General features: G+C 42.5%; 1 protein-coding gene across 1 annotated transcript in view; it reads right to left on the bottom strand.

Annotated features, from left to right (window-relative positions):
• The window catches only part of LOC120373771, a 112,474-nt gene that overhangs the window by 98,540 nt on the left and 1,000 nt on the right, over positions 1-12,934 (bottom strand). Inside the window, exons 2-8 of the mRNA XM_039492613.1 lie at positions 10,429-10,584; positions 9,773-9,957; positions 7,703-7,885; positions 3,328-3,419; positions 2,925-3,094; positions 924-1,083; positions 215-294 (exon numbers count right to left, since the gene is read on the bottom strand). Coding sequence (XP_039348547.1) covers positions 215-294; positions 924-1,083; positions 2,925-3,094; positions 3,328-3,419; positions 7,703-7,885; positions 9,773-9,957; positions 10,429-10,584 — 1,026 coding nt within the window. The remainder of the gene's footprint in view (positions 1-214; positions 295-923; positions 1,084-2,924; positions 3,095-3,327; positions 3,420-7,702; positions 7,886-9,772; positions 9,958-10,428; positions 10,585-12,934) is intronic.

Below are 12,934 nucleotides of genomic sequence, written 5' to 3' on the forward strand. Positions count from 1 at the left end.
AACACAATTTAGGGATGATCTGTCAGTATGTATTATCCCTACTTGAGTGAATGGATGTACCTGTAATAGAGAACTCACTCATTTCACTAATTGATTATTCAGACACTATTTCTGTATACATGGGTCTTATTGTCGTTCTATGGGGATTTTTTCATCCCGTTTCTGTGTGTCTATTTCATCCTAGTATCGAAAAATTTGTATTTTGAGGATGTACCTTAATGTAATAGACATCTTTGTCATCTAGTATCAGCTCCAGGTGTCCAACTCGTGAATTCTTAGATAACTCAAGTTTTCCTTAGAGAAATAGGAAAGAACACAGGTGTTTTCCTTTTTTGGTACATATAAAGCTACAATATATTTTTTACTGTATCTTACGTGAAAACGTATCACAATACATTCTCAATGACTGTGAATAATACATTTACAGAATTAAATAACAAATAATAGCAGAGCAAAGGAAAACAGTAAGAGGTGTGGGGTAAAATTTGACTTTAGAGCCTAAGTCGCATTTTCAAAAGAGACGTAGCTTCTACATACTTAAGTCCCATTGATTTTTCAGTGACACTGAGGTTCTTAAGTGGCTGTCATGTTGAAAATGGGACTTAGGCTCTTAAGTAAAGCTGGCTGGAACCTAGTATTCCTGTTCTGCAGGAAATTCCAATTATTTTTTTTATTTTGATTTTTGGCTCCCAGTGAGCTTGTGAACTTTTGAGAGCATCTAGGATTAACAAAGATGCAATTACCCCAGCTAATGGAGCATCTATAATCATGTCATCTGCATTAGCTGAATGGCTATCATGCAATTCAGTAGAAATTTACAGCTAGATCTTCCGCTGGTGTATATTGCAGTAACTCCATTGACTGTAATGGAGCTTCCCCGATTGCTGCTAACAGAGGATCTGGCTGCTAGTTGAAAGACCTACCATCAACTTGGATTTTTTTCTTTGGCTGTATAAATTTGATTCTGAATTTTTTCTGTGGGACATTAAAATTGAGGTCAACCCCAACATCCCTTTTCAGGTCTGACTTTGGCGTCCCAATAAAGAAATGAAGGACAACTTCACTTGGAATCCAAGAATCCTCCTAGAAAAAAAAAAGAAATGATCATGACATCTGCAATTGGCAGCGCATTTACAAAATGGAGCTGGCCATATGGAATTACGTCAAGGCATCACAGCAGGCTCCATTGCTAGGATATTAACACTGTTTTTCCAATGTACTTCTATAATCCTTGTATAAACCATTTCCAGGTGTGCATTTCCCATTTAATTTTATCTTTTATTCCAAATGTTTCTCATACATATGATAGTATTAATTTGCAACTAGCTGAATTTTCCAATCCCTGCCCAGTGATAGACTTATGAACTCTCATTTGAACACTTAGGATTTCACAGCAGCCTCAGAGCCTCTTGAAATTGTGCCGCCCCCTGCCAAACTTTGAGAAAATTCTAACCCATGATCCAGGTATAGAGCTTAACTCACTCAAACCTTTTCTACTATTTCCATTAAGTACCTTCACATTCTAGGGCCACATTCAGTTAGCATTAGAATGTTTCCCCCCTACTATTCCTGGAAGCCTTTGAATTTAATAGGACAGAGTTTGACAGTAGAATGCTAAATTTTGGACTAAAATCATAATGAACAAAATAATTTTTATAAATGTTGCTGAAAACACAGATTGGGAGGCACTCGTTTATGTGCCATTTTAAATGGTAGACTCTGTAATTCTGTACTGTGTGACCAGTTCAGAACATTGTGGGCCAATCAGAAAGAAGCTCTACTGTCCATTGATGTGCCAGTAATTTTACACGGTCAATCTCTGCGTTTCTCTTGCCCCAGATCTGGGTATCCCAAAACCACAGTACTTTTCTCAGTTACAGTGTCTACAGCATTGCAGGCTGCAGATATCAACACATGGCTTTGCTAATATCACATCCTATTTTGCCTGGAATTCGTCAGCCCTGTTTACAATTTCCTGTTGGGTGGGACATAAAATGTGTCTTTGTCTGTTTCAGACCAAAATTCTTTTTGCGTCATCTTTGGCTACTCCATGAATTCATGCTCCAGTCACCTTTTGCTTCCTTCACTTAGCTAATTACAAATGGCTAGGGTTTTTCCTGGTTTTATTCACAAATGAGATCACCCCAACCCAGATTTATATCTTCCACCACCACAGGCACCAACTAGCTAAACACTTTTCCAAAGCAGTTTCCTGAAGATATCATCAGTAACCTTGGAACATTAGTACAGCCAGAAAACAGCCCTCAAATATTTTGAGTCTATAGATTTAGAAAAGTCAGAAATCCTTGCTGTCTTCTCCACAGTGCAGAAAATCCTCTCTCTTAGGCCTTGTCCATACAAAAAGCGCTACATCAATTTAAAAAGTAATCTTGTTAAACTGGAACATAGCCCTAAAGTAGACACACTTAAGTCTGTTTAACTCTTGCTTAATTAATTTAGCTTAAGTTGGTTTCTTATTGATATCAGCAAGTTTTAAACTGGCAACAGTGCACCTGACATTAACAGGTCATACTAGTTTAAGTAGCTTGATTTTTAGGGCAATTTTACACTGCAAATATAGAAAAGGGATTAAAAAGAGAGGCAGTGTTGCTTTGTGGTTAGCTCAAGGCACCAAGTAAGGAAGCCTGGGTTCAGCCCCCAGCTCTATCAGTGTCTGACTGTGTGACCTTAGTCAAGTCACTTAACTTATCTGTTCTCTGTTATATAGGGATAATAATTATCCACCACAAGTGTCAGGTAGTAGTTTCCATGTAACTTTTTTCTTTCTATGCCAAACTGGATCTTCTAGCTGCTGGCAACTGGCTGGGCTGGAGCACGCAATGTGCTAAAACACTGTTTTTCACTCAAGTCTATGGAAATGAATAGATCTACCAAACCAACAATAATAGGTGCTGTAATTGTACCTGAGGAGTATAGTTATAGGCGGCTTCCATCAGGTACAGTTGCAAACCTCTGTCTTGCTTCTTTAATGTCATAGTTGCTTTTGCTGGTCCAGAGAATGGGAAAGGCAAGCCACTGGTTTTACCAGGGTAAGACATTTCAGAACACAACTGCCAGCCAAAAATCTTGGACACTGGTGAAACACAAGAGCATTGGATTCAGTTAGAACAGCATTATGATAAAGCCAAGAGGACACACAGACTTCTCACACAGAGGAGAATTACTAATGTGTAGATTATTCTGAGGTAATGGGATGAGAAGAAACTCACAATTGTGTCAAATGTGCTGTTTGTTATGATTCAGACCTCTATACGTATTTGAGAGTGATTTAATTCTGTATGATAGATACAATATCCACAAGCCTACCTTCCTCACTAGTGCAGGATTTGGTTTCTATATGGTCTTGGAAACCTTCAATATTTTCCATCCCATCCATTGTTGTGAGGTAAAATTTGGAGCTATAATAAAGAAATGCGAATAGTCATTCAAAAATGATTTATTTAATCACTGTTACAAGTTTTTATACATAATTGGCTGGTATGCCTTTCTTTCAGGTCTGTTTCATCTTCTCCTAGGTGGAAAAATATTATTCGAAAGGTGACGTTCTACTGCGGTCTCTACATGTTTATATTCATTAGGAGAGCAAGTCTCTTCTTTGTGGAAGTCTTGAGTGAAGCTTATACTCCACTTTAAACCTTAATAGGGACTTAAGTGGTACATAGATGGGTCTCAGCACAGGGGTTAATTTGCCCCTAGGAGATGAAGAACAATCCTTACTCTAATCTTTATTCTAATCCAGGGGTTGGCAACTTGCGGCATGCATGCCAAAGGCGGCACACAGGCTGATTTTTAGTGGCATGCTGCTGCCAGCCGGGGTCCTGGCTATCAGCCCCGCTCAGCCCGCTGCCAGTCTGGGGTCCCGGCCACCGGCCCCTTGCCAGCCAAGGTTCCAGCCACTGGCCCCTTGGCAGCTGGGGTCCCGGCCACCGGCCCCGCTCAGCCCTCTGCCGGCCTGGATGGACGGAACCTGGGCTGGCAGTGGGCTGAGCAGGGCCAGCAGCCGGGACCCCAGACCGGCAGCAGGATGAGCCGCTCAACCTGTTGCCGGTCTGGGGTCCCGGCCACTGGCCCCTTGCCAGCCCCAGGCCCAGCCGCCAGCCCCGCTCAGCCCACTGCCGGCCTGGATGGATGGAACCCAGCCGGCAACGGGCTGAGTGGGGCCGGCGGCTGGGACCCTGGCTGGCAGGGGCCAGCGGACAGAACCCCAGACCGGCAGCAGGCTGAGCCGCTCAGCCCACGGATGGTCTGGGGTTCCATCTGCCGCCCACGCTGCCGGTCTGGCACATGAAACCTTTTACTGGCACATGAAGACTTGGCACACCACTTCTCAAAGGTTGCCGACCCCTGTTCTAATTCTTACTCTTTAGAAATAGAATAATCGTATAGGGTCTGATTCTCCCCTGATTCACACCAATGCAACTCCATTGACTTCAGTAGAGTAACTCCTAATTCACACAGAGGAAAGTGAGCAGAGAATAAGGCCCATAGGATTGTACAGAGAAGGCAGCTCCTATCTAGTGAAAAGGAGGGACATAATGCATATAAAATAGTGAAGGATAAAAGCAAACCAGTCCAGAGAATTTAAAGGCAGCAAATTACAAAGAAGTCTGTGCTAAATTGTGAGCTGACAAGGCCAGCAGTGTTTCTTGCTTATAGTTGCTGGCAGGTGAAGGATGATGCCATGAACGGCTGCCATCCATTTTGTCTCACTCCCTCTCCCCACAGCCATACCCCCATCCATAACAAGGGAGCACCAAACCCATGAAGGAGGGTGCTGTGAAGTTGGAAAGCAGGACGACAAATTTAGACACAACTCCTTCCCCAACTAGTTCAGCCCAAGTTAGGGTAATTCCTTGCTCTCCATGCTTCTCTTCTCCCCACCAATTTAGTTGATGGCCTGGCCATCAACTATGTTCCAATCCTGAATTTCTTGCAGGACTTCAGTGGGAGTTAGGGTGTGCAAAGACTCACCCTTGATAGGCACGAAAGGGTTAATAAAGTAGAAATAATGTTGATTTAATATTATGGTTAAATGATTATTTAAGATTATTTTGAGATGAAAATGTTGGGTGTGGGGGGAGAGAGAAGTTGTGTGCATTTGGAATTGGATGGACATTGCACTACACTGAAATAGTTGCCATAAGCCAAATACTTGTGCCATCTACAGATTTGCCTCCTGCCCATGCAGTGTGAACTAGAGCTTTCTAATTCTGCTTTGTTCTTTAGCTGAAAACTCATCACAAGTAAATTAATGCTCTATCCCTTGACTTTTCCCTGATTCTGAAAGCCCCTGAAGACAGAGTGCAAAACCAAGACATAGGTTAAAAAAAGTAGCCATGATCCACATGCTGTAAATGTTTTATAAATCTGTTGTCTTGTCTAAGAAGCTAGAGCATGTGGTTTATAATATGTCAACACATCCAGCCATCTTGCTGATCCAGAATTTTCCACTTGGACTTCTGTCAACTCTGAAAGTAAGAAGAAAAGAGAAAATTGCTGGAACTATACAATACAAACAGGGGCGGCTCTAGGAATTTGGCCGCCCCAAGCAGTCATGCCTGCGGGAGGTGCACCGGAGCCGCAGGACCAGCGGACCTCCCGCAGGCATGACTACGGAGGGTCCGCTGGTCCCGCGGCTCCAGTGGACCTCCCGCAGCTGCGGAGGGTCCGCTGGTCCCACGGCTCTGGTGGAGCATCCGCAGTCATGCTTGCGGGAGGTCCGCTGGTCCCGTGGCTCCGGTGAACCTCCCGCAGGCATGACTGCGGAAGGTCCGCCGGACCCGCCTGCCGCCCTCCCGGCAAAATGCCACCCCAAGCGCGCGCTTGGCGCGCTGGGGTCTGGAGCCGGCCCTGACTACAAAGCCTAGTCCTCATTAGCATGAACAATTCATCCGTTTAACTTCTGGAAGCTGTTGAGACATGAAGCATCCTTCACCCAACATTCAGTGATGTCAGCAGGTACTCACCTGCTGGGTACACCTCATGGAACATGGTATACCAAATGAGCCCAGCTATGTTGCTACATACTATCAATCTGCAGGGATAAAGCCACATTTTTGCTGCACTGGTGAAATTCCCTGAAATATAGACTGCTTGGATGCAAAAGCTCCAGAGAAGACAGAGCATTGCTAGTCAGTGAGAAACTGGGGAAAGGAGAGGGAATGTCTTTTGCAGTTCATTACTGTCACATCTCTAATTAAAACAATACTGTACAGAGAAGTGATTGTGATATGATTATATCTCACTCTGATACTAGGATATACACAGTTACAGTATGTAGAGCAATATAATCATACAGTATAAGAGTAAAATTCTCCCATATGGGCATACATTGTTAAACAGGAATTTCATATTGTTTCCCTGTTATCACATAGATTAATTGATAATGAAAGTGGTTGTATATGCTGCTAGACAGCCCTACTGCTTTGACCCCAGCCAGATCTGACTATTTCCCTGACTTTTGACATCAGTCTTGGATTTAAATACCACTTTGATGACTGTGCAATATGAGAATCTTCAGCCAATCGAGTTTGTCTTGTTATTTCAACTCTTGCCTTCCACAATGCCCTTGCACAGATAGGAACAATCCCATTGCATTCCTGATAATATTTCTGTTTAGTTTGTCATATATTCCCACCCATCATTGCCTTCTTGCTGAAACACGTTGTTATCATATGCAAGACACTTCTCCGCATTTCTTCTGAGCTGACCCACAAACACCTTCCTTTTACAAGCCCCAGATCAAAACCAGATGCTTTTGCTAATATAAGCTTAAATACATTTTCACCAAGTGGCCACTGCAGAACCATTCAGAAGAACCAAAGGAAATAATGCACAGTTCACATCTCATGATCCCAGCGGCCTCTAGAGTCCAGGAACCTTTTCACTCCCAAAGTTACACATTCCCACGAAGATGAAGGTGTAAACCGATTCTCCTCTGTGGGCCAGTAAAACATACAAGAATCCTAATCACTTCAGAGACCAAGAGTCAAACCAGTTTCACTTTCCTGCCCCACCAACCATTAGCCTATGTAGAGAATCATAATGAATAATCAAAAACCTTCTGTGTTTTCTCTCAGTCCTTACTCAGCAAACCCCCCACTAAAGCAATGGGAGTTTTGCCTGAGTAAGAATCAAGCAAAAATTGAACAAGGATATCAGGATTTGGCCCAGTGCATTTTTCCACTTTTATTAGCTCCCACTGGGCCTTCATAAACATCATATAAAAGATCTGAAGTGGGAATAGACCCAAGAAGCGTCTATTTTCAAAAGGGCAACTTTGTACGGGGCATAGCTACACCATACTGAGTCACCCTGTTCAGTTTAGTACCAAAGCACAGTCACTATACCTACAGGGAGAAAACTGAATTCAAATTTAGAGTCCCGCACGGTTAACAAACCTGCCAGCTAAGTTCAGATTTTAGAACATCATCATTGTTAGTGTTCTCTGGACATTGGGTAACCCCCACACCTCCTGGGTGTGGTGTTCTGTCCCATCTAGTGACACTGAGACCACTTAGAGAGATAAAACGAGTCTGCTCTGCAGCCTTAGCTAACAGCCAGTTTGCTCTTAGTTCATGCGGTAGAGACTCATGCACTAAGCTCCAGAGATCCCAGGTTCTAACTTGCCTGCCGACGACTAGGGTCTGTCAGTGTTACAGTTGCACTCATCTGTTTTTACCTGAAATCGATTATCTCCATGGATTCTTCAGGGGTATTCAAGAAAACTTTAAGTTCTTGTCCTTTTTTCACCTGGATTCCTCCATCAAGGCTGGTTGATGTCCTCAGTCCTGTTACCCAATTCAAGCCAGCTCTTCCCAAATTCCCCACAATTCCCATTTGGGCAGAAATCTGGATAAAAGCACTGACAAGAGATGAAAAGAACACAGTTCCCACTGAAAAGCACCTCCTTATTTACCAACATCATTATCTAAGCCACAGGCTTCTTATCCTCTGTGGCACTGTACGTGTTTCATTGCTAACTTTAAAATTGGGTGAACATTTTGTTTTTTAAAATAACTGAAATATTCAGACACACGCATCTTAATACAAGCCACAGCAAAAGTCTGTGTTATACCAGAGAGGTATACAAGCTGAGGAATCTAGACCTGGATTCAAATCCAGACTCTACCAGAAGAGGCAAGGGAAGTGGTTGGATCCAGTGCTTTGGTTCAGGCCCATCTCTGTTTATATGGGACATAGGAAAGATCAAGTAAACAATTCAAGAACACAGCTAAAAGTCTGACAGAGTCAGGTAAGCTAATATAGGGCTTGATCCTTGTCTGCTATAATCTGGAATATAGCTCTGTTGACACCAACTGGATATATTTGACCCATAATGCAATTTATTCTCATATGCAAAATTAATTCATAATACCACAGATTATGGTGTGATGCTCATCAACATAGAGGAATAAGTGGGTATACATTTTTTTTTTACCAGTAGCCTCAACAAAAGGATGAAATACTTTGGTCTCCCACATTTAATTTTTGGGGCAAGGATTTCTAGCCATAGCTCAGAAAAATCTTTAAACCAACATCTCATCTTCAGGAAACTGCTTTGGAAAGTGGTATAGTTGTGGAAGAACAATGTAAGTATGTAAGACAAACACAGGAGTTGTGTAACTTATCTAATTGGATTCAGAATAAACCCTCCCTTCCCAATATTTTGTTTTAACAGGGCTAACTTATTGGTAGGAACACAGCAAAAGAATATTCCTGCCTGAATGACTTCAGTGGAATAGCCTCATACAATTAAAAAGCACTCAGACCATACCCCATCCTCTAGGTCCCATTGGAGACAAAATCATGGAGATCCCTAAGAAATCCAAGGGAGAATCAACTGTATTATATGAAAAGCGACTCATGAGATCACCCGCCTGCAAACATTTGTAAACTCGACTTTGAGGTACTATAGGTGGGCTGGCTAAAAAAGCAGGGCTGGAGAAGCACAATAGAGACTTTAAAATTAAATAGACAGCATAAAAAAACTGCTGCTTCCTGATAACACGGCAACATATAGCACACTGCTGGTCGCTGAATAGTTTTCCGTGGATTTCCTAATTGATTGCAGGGCACATCCGCATGGAACTTGTGCCTAAAGCATCACTATGTTCTCCTCACTGTCGGAAGTGTGTGGAAGTAATAAATACATGGTAACACTATGCAGTTATGTAGCACTTTACATCCACGTGCCTTATAAAAGTGAGCTCATACTATTAATCTCATTTTACAGATGGGAAACTTAAGGAACAAAGGGTACAACTACATGGCAATAAAAGACCTGTGGTAAAGCCATGGCTAGACGGCCATCTGATGAGGGCTTGTGGTGCTTGGACTGTGGGGCTAAAAATTGCAATGTAGACATTCGGTCTGAAACCCCAGAAGAAGTTTTTAGCCTTGCGAGCCCAAGTCAATTGACCTGGGCTCTGAGACTCAGTGCCACAGGGGTTTTATTGCACTGTAGACATACCCAAAAAGGCAAAATGTCCTGAGGCAGAAGCAGAACCAAGGACTCCTGATTCCCATTCACATGTTCCAGACACTAGACCATGCTGTCTCTCTTCTATTACTACAGTTCTTAAAGATGTCAACCAAGCTCTTTCAAAGGTTCCTAGGATACATTTCATGATATTGGTATACAACCCACAGTCTGTAATCACAGTATGTTTCAAAGTAATTACAGTTTAACTACAATGTACCTGAATTATGAAGCTATATAGATATTGCTACTATATAAAGCATCTTTTACCTTGGCTTGATATATCCATTTATGAAAAAATTTGATCGTTGTTTGAAATCCACATTCCCTTTGATTTTTACATTGGTTGCTGCAGATGCATTTAAAGCCAGTCTAACCTGAAAGCCTGAAATTGATGGAAAGAACAATTCTTCGGTAGCCAGACTCAGTCTTTTATTAAACTGGACCTCTTGTCCCTATTGAAAAATAATGAAACAAAATAAAATTGCTATGAATATCAAAGTTAACTGCAAGAATTTTTCCAGACTTTTGCCTGGGACAGAACCATCCGCTGTGTTTTCCATAGCAGGTCCTTTTCATTGAGCTAGAGTTGGAAATTAATGAGAAACTAGCACCAAAGCTTATCTTTGGCAAGCCGTGTGAGTGTTTAAAGACTAGGTATTATTTTGCTCTGAAGTATGAAAGGTTTTGGACAAGAACAGGGACAAGACATTAAACTAAATTTTGTTCATAGTGACACAAACACATCCCCTTCTGTTATAACCCAGAGTAGATCCCACATATTTCCCAGTCTTAGAAGTTTCTAAAAAATATTCTGATTTGGTTAGATTTAAACAAATAATCTCCCGTTCTTCCCCTCTTACATATCAGTTCAAAACTATTTTCTCCAAGCACCCACTTTCAAACAGCAAAATGGTTCCTTTTACCTTTAGAAGCTTGACAGCCAGCTCTGCCAGGTTCAGGGAATAATATTTCACTTGCTTCTTTATATCCTCACAGTCAAAAAAGCTGAGTTCATTTCCAAAAATCTTGATGCTCAGTTCGCATTTCAGCTCCTTCTTTTTCCCCATCCTTTCAGTAAACTGACAGAGTGGTACAGAGTTATTTAGGAACAGGGGCTATTTACACAAAATGCCATTCAACTGCATGCATCGCCAGTGCAGTTCAGATTATTAGCAGAGGGGATGGTGAGGCATTTGAACCAACACAAATATGACAAGCCCACATGAACTCCTGGTTATTAGGCCTGCTGTGTCCTGTACAGCATTCCCCACACCAAGGATCAGTTACTTTCAGCCAGGAGCAGAAGTGATAGATGCTCCCAACTGAGCATATTCAAGATGGGTGAGTGACGGGGCTCCTGAAATGCTGAACACTGCTGTGACAGAGACAGATATGGCTTTGGGGAAACAAAACCGCCGACCCCCCTGGAATAAATAATCTTTGACTCTTGCTGTGAATGGAACTCACCCATCCTGTGGGTGCCATGTTTGCCTTCAGATGTCACTAGCCTTCACCGCGATTTCAAACCCTTCAAAGCAAAGCCTCTCCCCCTGACTACAATGTTGAGGAAGTGGCAGAGGTGGACATATTGGCGTCATGTGGCTCTTAACTGCTGTGAAAATCTGTTTGGCTATTTCTCCATATGCCCCTATATAATAATTTTAGTAAAACTGGTTGAATTTTTTTTTAAAAATTTTCAAATTTCAACAAAAATGGGGCAAATATTTTCATGAAATTTTTATGAATTATCCCCGCAATTTTTTTTTACCATCTTTATTTTTTAGGGGATGTATGTCCTTAAAACTTTCAGCCTTTAATCCAGGTGTTGATTTAGGGGTTCCAGCTTTACTGCTTCTGAATTGTGGATGAGTTTATGAAACCGTATCACGAAATTGCTGTGTCATGCTAAGCCTATACATATATGGATCCACCAGGAGTTAGCAGGGTCATGTCACATCTCTGCCAAACCTGAGATAATGATGGATGATCAGCACTCAGTGATTGTCTAGTCAAAGACAGACACTTTGGGGACAATGGGTTTGCTCTAGATGGGAGAAAACATTCTCTCCTCTTGCTCTAGTTTGGGAGCAGTGGAAAGTTACCAAAAGGCAGAATAAAAGAAGCAGGTGACCCCAGCAGGAATCTACAAATGGACGCATGGAGGGGGGGGAGAGGGAGGAACAGAAGACAGAGCCATTTTGCACCAGATTAAGATGAGAGAGGCTGCTGCAAGGGCAAGGCAGGTAAGGGGGTAAAGGACCCTGCCTGCCTGAAGGAACACAGATGAGCCCCCAAGGACTCCCAAGGGAAGGTGAGCTAGTGAGGAACATTGCATTTAGGAAGTGTTATTGTTCTCTGTGTGATCTGTGCTTGCTTGTGCTTTACGCAATTACGAACAACAGAGCATTAATGTGTTAGATTCTGAGCAAAGTGTCTCTGAACGTTAGTTTCACAACATCTGCGTACCGCGCAGCGAGCTGAACTGTGAACCAGAAGCTTCACGCCTTCGCGGTGGAATTCTGGGAGGGGGTTTCTTGGTGGCTACAGCTTGTTCTGGGGCCTAGCCTGGGTGGTGGGCTGAGGAGCCCCATTTCTGAGGAGTCAGTGCCCAGGAAACGTGCCAGAGCAGTGGTTCTCAAACTTTTGTACTGGTAACCCCTTTCCCACAGCAAGCCTCTGAGTGTGACACTCCCCACCCCTTATAAATCAAAAGCACTTTTGTATATTTAACACTATTATAAATGCTGGAGGTGAAGCGGAGTTTGGGGTGGAGGCTGACAGTTCACGACCCCCCATGTAATAACCTCACAACCCCCTGAGGGGTCCCAACCCCCAGCTGGAGAACCCCTGTGCCAGAGAGACCAAAAGAGGAACTGTCTGCTGCGGCTTCAGAAATTTAACACACACACGCGCACACACAGGCTTGGATTCCCCTCACAGCAGTCCTACTGGGTAGCAGGAAGAAGGTGCTTGATAGGATCTGTGACACCCTGGCAGTGCAAGATAAAGCCTATCGTGCAAACATTCACACACATGCTTAACTTTAAGTATGGGAGCAGTCCCCTATTAATTTCAATGGGACTTCTTAGGAGTTTGATGTAAAGCACTTGCATAAGTGTATGCAAGATCAGGATAAGAATTTGTATATAAAATAAACACATTAAACATTGATTATAATAATAAAGAGCTGAACTGACAAATGTTAACAATTTAAACATCTGTTTAGTCTCTGTTTCCAGAATAACCATGAACAGATTTTGCCTTTCTCCGATGTATTTGCTATTTAAACTTATTAGACAACATTGTTTGCTATTAGAAAATTGGCTTGTGTTGGGTAGTTGTGATCAGTCAAGTAAGTCACATGGTACTGTATCTCTCCTCTGATTAGGTTAAAATAGCAGGCTTTTGCTGGGTAAATTCATAAAAGAA

The sequence above is a fragment of the Mauremys reevesii genome, linkage group 10 (genome assembly GCF_016161935.1).
Source record: "Mauremys reevesii isolate NIE-2019 linkage group 10, ASM1616193v1, whole genome shotgun sequence".
Lineage (NCBI taxonomy): Eukaryota > Metazoa > Chordata > Testudines > Geoemydidae > Mauremys > Mauremys reevesii.